The sequence below is a fragment of the Globicephala melas genome, chromosome 13 (assembly GCF_963455315.2).
Source record: "Globicephala melas chromosome 13, mGloMel1.2, whole genome shotgun sequence".
Taxonomy (NCBI): domain Eukaryota; kingdom Metazoa; phylum Chordata; class Mammalia; order Artiodactyla; family Delphinidae; genus Globicephala; species Globicephala melas.
The window spans coordinates 55,080,400-55,094,482 of record NC_083326.1 but is presented as its reverse complement, the minus strand read 5'-3'; the positions used below and the strand labels follow the sequence as shown (position 1 = coordinate 55,094,482).

The window sequence follows — 14,083 nt, the reverse complement described above, 5'->3', positions numbered from 1 at the left end:
GTTGGAAGATTTTTAATCACAGTTTCAATTTCATTACTTGTGATTGGTCTGTTCATATTTTCTGTTTCTTCCTGGTTCAGTCTTGGAATGTTATACCTTTCTAAGAATTTGTCCATTTCTTCCAGGTTGTCTATTTTATTGGCATAGAGTTGCTTGTAGTAGTCTCTTAGGATGCTTTGTATTTCTGCGGTGTCTGTTGTAACTTCTCCTCTTTCATTTCTAATTTTATTGGTTTGAGTCCTCTCCCTCTTTTTCTTGATGCATCTGGCTAGTGGTTTATCAATTTTGTTTATCTTCTCAAAGAACCAGCTTTTAGTTTTATTGAGCTTTGCTCTTGTTTTCTTTGTTTCTATTTCATTTATTTCTGCTCTGATCTTTATGATTTCTTTCCTTCTCCTAACTTTTGGTTTTGTTTGTTCTTCTTTCTCTAGTTCCTTTAGGTGTAAGGTTAGATTGTTTATTTGAGATTTTTCTTGTTTCTTGAGGTAGGCTTGTATAGCTATAAACTTCCCTCTTAGAACTGCTTTTGCTGAATCTCATAGGTTTTGGATCATTGTGTTTTCATTATCATTTGTCTCTAGGTATTTTTTGATTTCCTCTTTGATTTCTTCAGTGATCTCTTGGTTATTTAGTTAAAGACTGTTTAGGCTCCATGTGTCCATGTTTTTTTTCCCTGTAATTGAATTCTAATCTCATAGCGCTGTGGTCAAAAAAGATGCTTGATATGATTTCAGTTTTCTTAAATTTACTGAGGCTTGATTTGTAACCCAAATGTGATCCATCCTGGAGAATGTTCTGTGCACACTTGAGAAGAAAGTATAATCTGCTGTTTTTGGATGGAATGTCCTATAAATGTCAATTAAATCTATCTGGTCTATTGTGTCATTTAAAGCTCGTGTTTCCTTATTAATTTTCATTTTGGATGATCTGTCCATTGGTGTAAGTGAGGTGTTAAAGTCCCCCACTATTACTGTATTAGTGTCAATTTCCTCTTTTTTTTTTTTTTTTTTGCGGTACGCAGGCCTCTCACTGATGCGGCCTCTCCCGTTGCAGAGCACAGGCTCCGGACGCGCAGGCTCAGAGGCCACGGCTCATGGGCCCAGCCGCTCTGCAGCATGTGGGATCTTCCTGGGCCGGGGCACGAACCTGCGTCCCTGCATTGGCAGGCAGATTCTTAACCACTGCGCCACCAGGGAAGCCCAGTTTCCTCTTTTGTAGCTGTTAGCAGTTGTCTTATGTATTGAGGTGCTCCTATGTTGGGTGCATATATATTTATAATTGTTATATCTTCTTCTTGAATTGATTCCTTGATCATTATGTAGTGTCCTTCCTTGTCTCTTGTAACATTCTTTATTTTAAAGTCTATTTTATCTGATATGAGCATTGCTACTCCAGCTTTCTTTTGATTTCCATTTTCATGGAATATCTTTTTCCATTCCCTCACTTTTAGTCTGAATGTGTCCCTAGGTCTGAAGTGGGTCTCTTGTAGACAGCATATGTATGGGTCTTGTTTTTGTTTCCATTCAGCAAGCCTGTGTCTTTTGGTTGGAGCATTTAATCCATTCACGTTTAAGGTAATTATCGATATGTATGTTCCTATTACAATTTTATTAATTGTTTTGGGTTTGTTTTTGCAGTTCCTTTTCTTCTCTTGTGTTTCCCACTTAGAGAAGTTCCTTTAGCATTTGTTGTAGAGCTGGTTTGGTGGTGCTGAATTCTCTTAGCTTTTGCTTGTCTGTAAAGCTTTTGATTTCTCCATCGAATCTGAATGAGATCCTTGCCGGGTAGAGTAATCTTGGTTGTAGGTTCGTCTCTTTCATCACTTTAAGTATATCATGTTACTCCTTTCTGACTTGTAGAGTTTCTGCTGAGAAATCAGCTGTTAACCTTATGGGAGTTCCCTTGTATGTTATTTGTTGTTTTTCCCTTGCTGCTTTCAATAATTTTTCTTTGTCTTTAATTTTTGCCAGTTTGATTACTATGTGTCTCGGCGTGTTTCTCCTTGGGTTTATCCTCTATGGGACTGTCTGCACTTCCTGGACTTGGTTGACTATTTCCTTTCCCATGTTATGGAAATTTTTGACTATAATCTCTTCAAATATTTTCTCGGGTCGTTTCTCTCTCTCTTCTCCTTCTGGGACCCCTATAATGCAAATGTTGTTTTGTTTAATGTTGTCCCAGAGGTCTCTTAGGCTGTCTTCATTTCTTTTCCTTCTTTTTTCTTTATTCTGTTCCACAGCAGTGAATTCCACCATTCTGTGTTCCAGGTCACTTATCCGTTCTTCTGCCTCAGTTATTCTGCTATTGATTCCTTCTAGTGTACTTTTCATTTCAGTTATTGTGTTGTTCATCTCTGTTTGTTTGTTCTTTAATTCTTCTAGGTCTTAAACATTGCTTGCATCTTCTTGAACTTTGCCTCCATTCTTTTTACAAGGTCCTGGATCATCTTCACTATCATTATTCTGAATTCTTTTTCTGGAAGGTTGCCTATCTCCATTTCATTTAGTTGTTTTTCTGTGGTTTTATCTTGTTCCTTCATCTGGTGCATAGACCTCTGCCTTTTTCATCTTGTTTATCTTTCTGTGAATGTGGTTTTTGTTCCACAGGCTGCAGGATTGTAGTTCTTCTTGCTTCTGCTGTCTGCCCTCTGGTGGATGAGGCTATCTTAGAGGCTTGTGCAAGTTTCCTGATGGCCAGGACTGGTGGTGGGTAGAGCTGGCTGTTGCTTTGGTGGGCAGAGCTCAGTAAAACTTTAATCCACTTCTCTGCTGTTGGATGGGGCTGGGTTCCCTCCCTGTTGGTTGTTTGGCCTGAGGCTCCCAACACTGGAGCCTACCCAGGCTCTTTGGTGGGGCCAATGGCGGACTCTGGGAGGGCTTACACCAAGGAGTACATCCCAGAACTTCTGCTGCCAGTGTCCTTGTCCTCACGGTGACACATAGCCACACTCCGCCTATGCAGGAGACCCTCCAACTCTAGCAGGTAGGTCTGGTTCAGTCTCCTATGGGCTCACTGCTCCTTCCCCTGGGTCCCGATGTGCACACTACTTTGTGTGTGCCCTCCAAGAGTGGAGTCTCTGTTTCCCCCAGTCTTGTCAAAGTCCTGCAGTCAAATCCTGCTAGCCTTCAAAGTCTGATTCTCTAGGAATTCCTCCTCCCGTTGCCGGACCCCCAGATTGGGAAGCCTGACGTGGGGCTCAGAACCTTCACTCCAGTGGGTGGACTTCTGTGGTATAAGTGTTCTCCAGTTTGTGAGTCACCCACCCAGCAGTTATGGGATTTGATTTTATTGTGATTGCGCCCCTCCTACCGTCTCACTGTGGCTTCTCCTTTGTCTTTGGATATGGGGTATGTTTTCGGTGAGTTCCAGTGTCTTCCTGTCGATGATTGTTCAGCAGTTAGTTGTCATTCTGGTGTTCTTGCAAGAGGGAGTGAGAGCACGTCCTTCTACTCATTGTCTCCTCTTTTAAAGCCTAGTTCATGGATTATTTTCACATTAATACATTCCATCATTTCTATTTTGCAAATGTTTTCACATTTATTATTTTACTACATATATTTACCCCACAACAACCCAGTTCATACTGAGGGATATAGAAAATATGAGATCACTCAGTAAAGAGCAGAAATATTACAAGAATTTGAGTATTTTGATTCCAAGATTAGAATTCATTTAATTTTCATCTGTACATGCATTCGTTTTCTGTTGCTGTGTAACAAACTACCACAAACTGTCCCTGTTTGTGGTATCACAGTTTCCTTGAGTCAGGAGTCTAGGCACGGCTTAGCTGGGTCTTCAGCTCAGGGTCTCACAAGGCTGCAACCAGGTTTCAGCTGGACTGTGTTCTCATCTGGAACTCGAGTTCCTCTTCTAAGCTCACTGTTGTTGGCAAAATTCAGTTCCTTGCAGCTGTAGGTCTGAGACCCTCAGCTCCTAGAGGCTGTCCTTCTCCAAATGTGAGTGGCTAAGCAGTTTGAAAAACAGTATTTGCTTCTTCAAGGCCATCATGACAGTGTTTCTCTTTAGGCAGGGCCCAAACCCCATTTTAAGAGTTTCTATCTGATTAAGTCAGTCCTTTGGAAAAACTCACTTTCCCTCCTGTGTGTTTCTCCTTTGCTCTTACACTACTTCACACTCACAACACTTCTCAGACACCAGCTGGGTGTCCTACAATTTAACTCAATTCTGACACTGTCTCCCTGAAGATAGACTCAGGTCTCACATGTAAAGGGTTCAGTCCCTCAAGAATAACCCTGCCCCCACTTCAGATGCCAGTTGAAAGTCCAGGATGTCACCTGTGCTTCTGACCAACAGACTACAAATCAATTTCCCACAACCTCCTCCTTGAGTTTGATTAATTCACTAGAGTGGCTCACAGAACTCAGAGAAACATTTTACTTACCAGATTATCAGTTTATTATAAAAGGTATAAATCAGGAACAGCCAGATAGAAGAGATTGATAGGTCAAGATATGGGGAATGGGCATGGAGCTTCCATCCTCTCTCCAGACCACCACTGTCCCAGCACCTCCATGTGTTCACCAACCTGGAAGCTGTCTGAACCCTGCTCTTTTGGGGTTTTATGGAGGCTTCATTACATGGACTCGCTTGATTAAATCATTGGCCATTGGTGATTGAACTCAATCTCCAGCCCATCTTCCCTCCCCGGAGGTCCAGAGGTCTGGGATGAGGCCAAAAGTTCCCACCCTCTAATCACATGATTTGTTCCCTTGGCAACCAGTCCCTATCCTTAGGTGCTTTCCAAAAGTCACCTCATTAACACAACAAAAGATACTTTATAACTCTCATCACTTAGGAAATTCCAAGTGTTTTAGGAGCTCTGTGCCAGGAATGGGGACAAAAACCAAATATATATGTCTTATTATAAATCACAACATCATAGTCAGGTGTGCCCAGGATAATCTATCTCCCTTTTGATTAACTCAAAATCAACTGATTAGGGATCTTAATTACATCTGAAATATCCCTCCTCCTTTGCCATATGATATAATACAATCACAGGACTCATATTCCAATACCCCTGCCATGTTCTGTTGGCTAGAAGCAAGTCTCAGGTTTCACCCCAATGCAAGGGGAGATTACAAAAGGGTGTGACTCATTGGGGGGTCACCCTAGAGTATGTCCAACACAGGAGGTAAATAAATAAAACGTTAAACCACTAGAAAAACAAACCTGAAATGTTCACTATCCATGATATTGTCCATGTTGCAGATTAGCAACTTGAAGGAGAACATGGTATATCAGTTCCAAGTGGCAGCCATGAACATCGCTGGCTTGGGAGCACCCTCGGCAGTAAGCGCAAGCTTCAAATGTGAAGAGTGGACCATTGCTGTTCCAGGTAAACCGGGAAGACCATGTCTCAGCACTGAGGCTCAGAGTTTCTTCCAATGGAACCTACAACCTGGAACTAAATTTAAGTGGTACATATATACAGCTTCTAAGGGAGACAAATTTTCTCAGCCCCTTGTGTTTACGTTAAATATTTCTACAGTACTATGAAACAATAGGTACCAATATAAAACTGAGTATAAATTTCTTATATTTCAAATAAATCCTAGAGTCCCCATAGCTCAGCCTCTGCATGGAGTAGGATGGACGGAAGCACACAGTTTGAATGCCACTTGATTATTTAAAAGGAATTCTAATCTTTGCTTGTCTTCTTCAAGGCCATTAAAGGGCATCCAATTCACATCCGCCAGCAAAATTTCTTAAAATGTCCTCTGGCACTCCCAAGTTGTGCATTCTCCCACTGCTCTGGAGCATTTCATTTATCAGCCTCCCTCCCCTGTCTCCTCAGCCCCAGCCTCTGTGGCCTCCTCCCTGTGGTCTCCTCCTCCCTTGCTCCCCGCTCTTCACTGTACATACAGGGGACCTAACATGCCTGCCTAGGGCTTCAGTCCTGGCCTCCTGCCTCTTATATCTCTCCACTTAGCCCTTGAGTCCTTTCTGTCTATGTCAGCTTTTTCTCAACTCTGCATCACAATAAAGATCCTGGAACCGGACTGGAAATGCTCTCCTTTGGAGGTTGTCATAGAGGGTGGTTGATGGGGCAGGGATGAAAGTGGGGAGAAGCCAGAAACAATTACCTATGCTTTTAACTCTTACACAGTTACAACAGTGAACAAATGTAAAGACTGAATACTAACAAATATACTAAGTCATTAAGAGTCAGACTAGCAACATAGTCAGTGGATGGGGTTTTTTTTGTTTGCTTTTTGTTTTTTAATTTTTGACCTCACCACACGGCATGGGGGGCCTTAATTCCCCGACCAGGGATTGAACCTGCGCCCCCTGCATTGGAAGGCGGAGTCTTAACCACTGGACTGCCAGGGAAGTCCCTAGTGGATGGTTTTATTGTGCTTCCAATGGCACTAACTTCAAACACCCAAATACTTTAGTGCCACAGAATGACTAAATTCTCCCACTTGGGTTGGGTATTCAGCTTGTATAACAACTGCTACAGCACTGGCTCCAACCACGTTAGAACACCAGGCCACACTGGGCACACTGGGTGGATCCAGCCATGCCCCCAGTGCCACCCACTTCCTCTATTTGAAACCTTAGTGCAGTTGGAGGACCATCTTTGTTGCCTTCACTTAGTGAGCGTCCATCTACATCACATCTCTATCAGGTGTGAATAAAAAGATTGCAAGAGAAACTCAAGAGAAGTTCAAGAGTTCACTCTCTTTCAGTTAATACAAGAGGCAAACACAGTGGCTTTCCTTTTGCCTTCTTGAAGCTGGCGATATTTCTTAAGTTCTTTCTGCCACCTACACAAAAGTGGGTCTGTTTTTAAATTACTGCAGTTCCTGAATAAAGTTAAAATGTGAATGACGACAGACCAAGAAATTCTGAGCAGACCTGTGGAAAATGGTTTGATAGACAGAGATATAGTTAGCAAAAGAGGTTGCAGGGTGAGTGCTCCCAACTCAGAGGAAAAGTGAACGGGGCAGTCCTCCATGCCCACGGCCTCTCTTTTCCCAGATTCACCCTTGACTCACTGAGAAGTGTTGGGAAAGCCATGAGTCAAGAAAGCTTTATGATAGGTGAGAGCATTTAGGACATTTTGTCGGATGAAGAAACAGACTCAGGTTAAATGATACCCAGGAGGTCACACAGGGAATAAGTGGCAGTTAGGGTTGGAAACTAGGTCTGCTCATTCCAAGACACGAGGGGGTAGGAAGCAGCAGCACAGTGGTCCTTCTCTGGAAGAAAGTGCCGGTGCTACCTGTTGGGATGCCTCTCTGGCTCCTAAGGATGACACAGGACAATGGTCATAAAAGCCCTTTGCAAAACAGAGCACTCCACACCAGGGTAAGGTACTGGTGTTATTTAAACCTATTTCCACAGAAGGCATCATCAGGAGACAAGGATGACTCATTGCCAGTGACCATTAAGCTGAGGAAAAGGGCCCAAAAAACACAGTGATCAATTGCAAAATGCCAAAGCATAGCATGATGGAGTCTGCGCTTGTAGTTGGCTCTCAGGCCACTGTGAGTCAGTTCAGCTGCTTTTGATTGGTTGGTTAGAAACCAGTTGTTATTTAAAAAAAAAAAAAAAAGAGGAAAGAGAAAAGAAAATAAAGGGACTTCCCTAGTGGTGCAGTGGTTAAGAATCCACCTGCCAATGCAGGAGACACAGGTTCAAGCCCTGGTCCGGGAAGATGCCATATGCCGCAGAGCAAGTAAGCCTGTGTGCCACAACTACTGAACCTGCGCTCTAGAGCCTGCGAGCCACAACTACTGCAGCCCGCGTGCCTAGAGCCTGTGCTCCATAACAAAGAGAAGCCACCACAATGAGAAGCCTGAACACCGCAACAAAGAGTAGCCCCCGCTCGCCGCAACTAGAGAAAGCCCACGCACAGCAACGAGGACCCAATGCAGCCAATAAATAAATTTAAATAAATAAATAAAGTGCAAATCTGACTATATCCTTTAAAAAAAAAAAGAAAGAAAATAACTATATCACCTTCATAGCAGCTGGTAGTCATGCAAAGATGCAGGCCATCAGTGAGTAGATGGGACTCGCCCAAGAGTTCAAAGAGCACACACAGGAAGTATTTGGCTTCCTTCCTGAACAGGTTGATCAAGTTCCTTGGTGTCTCTGAGCTTTCTGTTAATTGTTTTAGGGATGGGTGAGATAAAAGAATGTAAAATACCTGATAGGGTTTAGCATAGATTCAGGGCCCATGGGATTGATTGTATTTGTTTTGGTGAAAGTTCTTTGTAACCACAATTGTAGTTTGTTTTTACCCCTATATGGGATATATGCTTTACGAGAAAGATATCCCTCCGGTGAGGGAGGGATATATATTTTGCAATATATATATTTTTCTATATTCATAAGCCATCAAAGAGAGTTGCTTTCTTCGTCATAATTGAGATTGCAGGGTATTTTCAGATTGTCATCCAAAAATAATCTGAAACTGAATCTGCAACCAAATTAAACTGTTATGATAAAAGGTGAGGAACACAGGCCTGAGGACAGCCTGAGGGCAAGGCTTCATCCAGCTGCTGGAGGGCACCTTGAACTGGCCTTAACCACTTGCTGCCCGCAAAGGGTCTTAATAGGCTGATACAGAGCTGTTGAGGAAACTTGATATGAAATGAGCACGGAATACCTGTTTCCATGGGAGTAGTAGATTTTACAAAAGAAGAACACCAGCATTAGCTTCAGCTTTAAGACCTTAAATGTGGCTCTAGGTTTACACACATTGGAGTTTTCTTATCTCCATTATGATTGTTACGCATGTCTCTCTTTCCCTCTCAGGACCACCGCACAGTCTCAAGTACAGTGAAGTCAGAAAAACCTCCCTGGTTCTGCAGTGGAAGCCTCCAATGCACTCAGGACGGACTCCGGTCACTGGCTACTTTGTGGACATGAAGGAGGCCAGTGCCAAAGAGGACCAGTGGCGAGGACTCAATGAGGCGGCTCTGAAAAACACATACCTGAAGGTAAGAGGATGCTCACAGTTTGAGAAAATCTTTTTTTTTTTAAAAGAAAAACGGTTCTTCTAACGAAGTTAACTTTAAAGTCAGTGAGATAAAGCAGAGCATCTCAGCATTGGTCTGTGTCATGTGTTGGGATCCTGGTAGGATTCCATTTGGCAGTCGGTGAGGTTTGGGGGATGTTTCTGATACTTAAAACAATTTGCTTGTAATTTGACCCAAATCCCTTTGCCTGGCTTTAGGAAAGATCCCTCCTCCCTCTTCTGTCCCTCCTCGCCTCCACTTACCCACCTCACATTTTTGTTACTCACAGTCTTAAGATGTTACCATCTCCAAAAGGTGACTTTCTCATTCCTACCTCGAATTTTTTTGCCGGTGGTTTTTGATTTGAGGGTGTTATTTTCATAGAGTTCATGCCTGTACGCCTTTAACTGCTGATCCTTTTGAGTCGTGGTCGGCCTTACCTCCCCTGCCCCCTCACCCCTGTGCTCACGTGAGCTCTCAGGGACCAGAGGAATGAGTTGCCTCAACTCTTGACCTTGTTCTCACCCTTCTCCATGTCACTGCCTTCCAGGTTCCTCTAGAGTGTTCCAACTGAACCAGTTTCTAACTCTATCTGCCAGAGACTGTTCTGCTCTAGCCACTGACTCTCTCACTAGTACCAAATAGAAATCTCAAAAGAATGTTTCCCCCTATTATCAGCAGTGGCATCTGGAGACCCTGAATCTACAACAAGGCCTCAGAAACTGTGGGGAATATGACTCCAGTTCTTGTTACGTACAATGAAGTGTGACTGTATGACCACAGTCAAACAGGAAGCTTCACAGTGCATTCAGTGTGCAGTCTTATCTGTTGGCAGAATATGCCACCACCCAGGGCATGGGCCTTGGAGGATTTTCAGAGCATACCTGGTTTAAGAGATTTCTCTTGTCAACCTGCCACTAAAGTCCATACCATTTGTCAGCCACTCTCTGGGGTTAGGGCAGCCACTCTCTGGGGTCCCTATAAAAAGATGTAAATGTACCCTCCAGGAGAGATGACCCTTAAACCATTATATCCAACATGCCATTAACTCAGCTTCCCACGTGCCAGTAAGCTCTCCAGCCCCTTACAATACCATGAGGAGATAAGGAAGGTCACATTTCGTGGGGAAGAGAAAAGGTCAAGGAAGGTCTGGAGCCTAGGGTGCTGTTTGGCTGTCCAGAGAAGTCAGGAGGCCTCTAGATACAAAGACATCCCCAAAGGCCAATGTAAAACAAAGGTCGGACACATCCTAGATGATGGTGGTGTGTGCTTATGGCCAGCATGACTTCCAAATCCTCCATCTGCCATAGCACAGGATCCCAGGAGCCCGACTCACGGGAAACCAAGTGACAGTGAGAAGCCAAGCAAAGGGGACCAAGAGCCCAGGGAAAATGAGTAGGAAGAGAAAATAATGGAGTTTAAACACGTCAAAGAATGGTTACTGTCACTCAGTTTTTTAAAAAAGAAGAAGAAAGGCAAATTTAGGGGAAAGAGAGAGACTGAGGTTGAGTGCCCCTCACAAACCAGGAGACGAACTTTCTGTAAGGAAATGACCTTAGAGTTTGGCCACAATTTTTAAAGCAAAAATAGAATTACTGATTTTTCTGATTATAAAACAGATGCATGCTTATGATGACAAATTCAAGCAGTAAAGGCATAAAGAAGAAAAGTAGAGATGTCCTATAGTCCCCATACCCATTTTGATGTGGAGTCACTTTTCCAGATGTTTCATATTCAGAAAAGTTTCAGCCCTGAAATGGAGGAAAAACGTGCATGTTAAAAAGTTTAATCTGTCAAATTTAAGTGAGGAAAGGACATATAGCTCCAGGAACAGGAGATTTTAGCACCATGGCACTGGAACATAATGGCCTAACCGGTTTCTGCCAGAAGCACCCCCATTCACATTAGCACTGAGTGTCTAGGGGTTCCTAGAGAGTGAAAGATGCATTACTATCCACCAAAAGGTTTAACCAACAGAGCTCATGCTTCCTTCTTGATTGGTAATTACAATCTGCTGAGACAATGTGGTGAGAATAATTGGAAGGGGTGGGGGATATAGATTATGCATCTCTAGTGCTTTAAGCCAGCAGTCATTGCCCCTGTGGTGATGGAAGAGTGGAGGGGTGTGCCTGTCACCTCAGTGACTAGACACTAGGAAGTGGATTCACTTCCTGTGCCGTGTTGGCAGAAATCTGACTCACGGCCACATATTACCTAAGTGGCAGGTGCAGATGTGGCAGGTACCTGGCAACGGGTCTATTTTTATCACGACAAGGAAATGTTTCTGTTCCTTTCTGTAGATCCACAGTTGCCTGGCATTATTTCTAAGTATAGAATTTACATACATCAAACTCTTAATGCATTTAGCCTGTGCCTAAATTCATTTACGGATTAAAATTCATTTCAAAAATCCATTAGCTCCAGTGAAAGCTATCACTATATAAGTGGTGACATTCTGTTTCCATAAACACAATACAGTTAAATAATTAGATTAAAAACCCAACAGTTTAATACATAGCTCATCTAAATACATGGTCACAAACACTTTGCTTAGTTGAATAAGTATATTCTAGCTTTGTTTGATTTAAATCCCATTTTGGCTGTTAATCTCCATCACAACACTATGGGAAAAAATTGTGCCCTTTGTGTGTAATAAACTCCTTCTTAAAATACATATAGCTTTAAAAAAAATACATATAGCTTTTAAAAGTCACATGTTCTAAAACGGAAAAGATAATTTTTGTAAAATATTGACAGTATTTGTAATACTAATGAGACTGTGCTGAACCCAAAGAAAGTCAGAAAAAATTATGAAGTGGGACTGCTGTATAAAAACATATTATATATGTTTTTTACTTCTCTTATGCTCTTGTAACTCTAGCTTGGTGGCACACATATAATATAGGTCCTCAGCAAACATCTTCTTGATGATTGAAGATGTGAGGATTTGGAATTTGAATATATTTGACTATTCACAAATTACTAAAATTCACAATCATGTTAATTGCTGTCTGTTTATTTATTTATTAAGATTTTATCGTTTTAAAAAATTTATTTATTTATGCATTTATTTTTGGTTGCGTTGGGTCTTCATTGGTGCACGTGGGCTTTCTCTAGTTGCAGCGAGCGGGGGCTACTCTTCATTGCAGTGTGCAGGCTTCTCATTGTGGTGGCTTCTCTTGTTGCAGAGCACGGGCTCTAGGCGCATGGGCTTCAGTAGTTGTGGCATGCAGGCTCAGTAGTTGTGGCTTGTGGGCTCCAGAGTGCAGGCTCAGTAGTTGTGGAGCACGGGCTCAGTTGCTCCATGGCATGTGGGATCCTCCCGGACCAGGGCTCAAACCCGTGTCCCCTGCATTGGCAGGCGGATTCCCAACCACTGTGCCACCAGGGAAGTCCCTGCTTGTCTGTTTAGTGAGAAATAGCTGTATTATATTTATAGGGACAATTTTTGTTTGTTTTTGTTCTAGTGCTTTAACATGCTTTTAAACGGAAAGTGATCCATGATCTGTGATCCGTGCTTGTAATTCCCCTCTCTTGTCAGAAATTTTATCTGAAATTATTCATGGAACGTCTCAAAAGGATCAGGAAAAAAAAGGGCAGCATATAAGCTCTCCTGAGCACTTTGTAATTTGTCTTTTGACCAAAGAATAAGGTGGCTAACTCCTTTAAAGCATACCTGTATTAGTCTTCTGTTTCTGATGCTGGTGGCCATTAAATTATCTAAAAAATAAACAGCATCTGAGTTTCAAGGGATCTTGGAAATCTCTACTTACACATGGTCCAGAGAGGAGAAAGTCTTAGCTGAAGCCACACACAGTCTTTGACAGAATGACGTTCAAAACCCAAGTCCTGTGCCCTTTGTGCTGTATAATTGAATTGCCACCACAGAGGAAGGGCACTTCTGTTCAAATGACACAAAGCACCCATCACTTCTATACCTGCTTCTTCCAGGTGCAAGGCCTCAAAGAGGGTGTCAGCTATGTGTTCCGAGTCCGAGCCATAAACCAGGCAGGTGTCGGGAAGCCGTCTGACCTTGCTGGGCCTGTTGTGGCAGAAACCCGTCCAGGTAGGCTTTTACTTTTTCGTTAGTCTCATCTGTGTAAGATACCAAAGTAACATTCAACCTTACTTCTATGCTTTTCCTCATTTTCAAAATCATCACTGTATGGTAGCCGAATGATTGATAAGAAAGAGCGTAGGACTTGACAATCATTTACCCCATCACAGGACCTTAGGGCAGGGGTGAGCCACGTTTGTAGTGGTCCAGGGCTACTCTGGTTCATACTTAAAAACAGGGAAGTTCTTGATCAAATTATGCTTCCTGGACCAACTGTTTAAAGCATACATTCCTGGGACGTTATTCCTATTATACTATGGCCATTAATTCCCACAAGAATATTTTCCCATCACAGAGGAAGCTGGAACAGCCCAGGTAGCAAGCATGATCCTTAAACAAAAGTAGGGTTTATATAATTGTAGCTACTAAATTAAACCAGGGGACAGAAAACTTTTTCTGTGAAGGGCCAGATAGTAAATATTTTCAACTCTATGGTTATATGGTCCCTGTAACAATCCTCAACTCTGCTGTGGCACAAAAGCAGCCACAGACAATACATAAATTAGTGAGCATGACTATGTGCCAATAAAACTTTATTGTGCTTGATATATGCATTATGTAATATGATACATTACATGCATTATGAAATTTGAATTATAACTAGTTTTCAGGTCTTGAAATATTAATCTTCTTTTTATTTTTTTATTATTATTATTATTTTTTTTTGCGGTACACGGGCCTCTCACTGCTGTGGCCTCTCCCGCTGCGGAGCACAGGCTCCAGACGCACAGGCTCAGTGGCCATGGCTCACGGGCCCAGCCGCTCCGCGGCATGTGGGATCTTCCCGGACCGGGGCACGAACCCGTGTCCCCTGCATCGGCAGGCGGACTCTCAACCACTGCGCCACCAGGGAAGCCCTCTTCTTTTTATTTGTAAAAGAAATGTAAAAACCATTCTTAGCTTGCAGGCCGTACGAAAAGAGGCAATGGGCCAGATTTAGCCCACAAGCCATAGTTTGCTGACCCCTGGATTA

General features: G+C 42.7%; 1 protein-coding gene across 2 annotated transcripts in view; it reads left to right on the top strand.

Annotated features, from left to right (window-relative positions):
• The window catches only part of MYOM1 (myomesin 1), a 142,948-nt gene that overhangs the window by 92,605 nt on the left and 36,260 nt on the right, over nucleotides 1–14,083 (top strand). For both annotated transcript variants that reach the window (XM_030836682.2, XM_030836684.2), the window contains 3 exons: nucleotides 5,233–5,359; nucleotides 8,791–8,975; nucleotides 12,945–13,059. In XM_030836682.2, coding sequence (XP_030692542.1) covers nucleotides 5,233–5,359; nucleotides 8,791–8,975; nucleotides 12,945–13,059 — 427 coding nt within the window. The remainder of the gene's footprint in view (nucleotides 1–5,232; nucleotides 5,360–8,790; nucleotides 8,976–12,944; nucleotides 13,060–14,083) is intronic.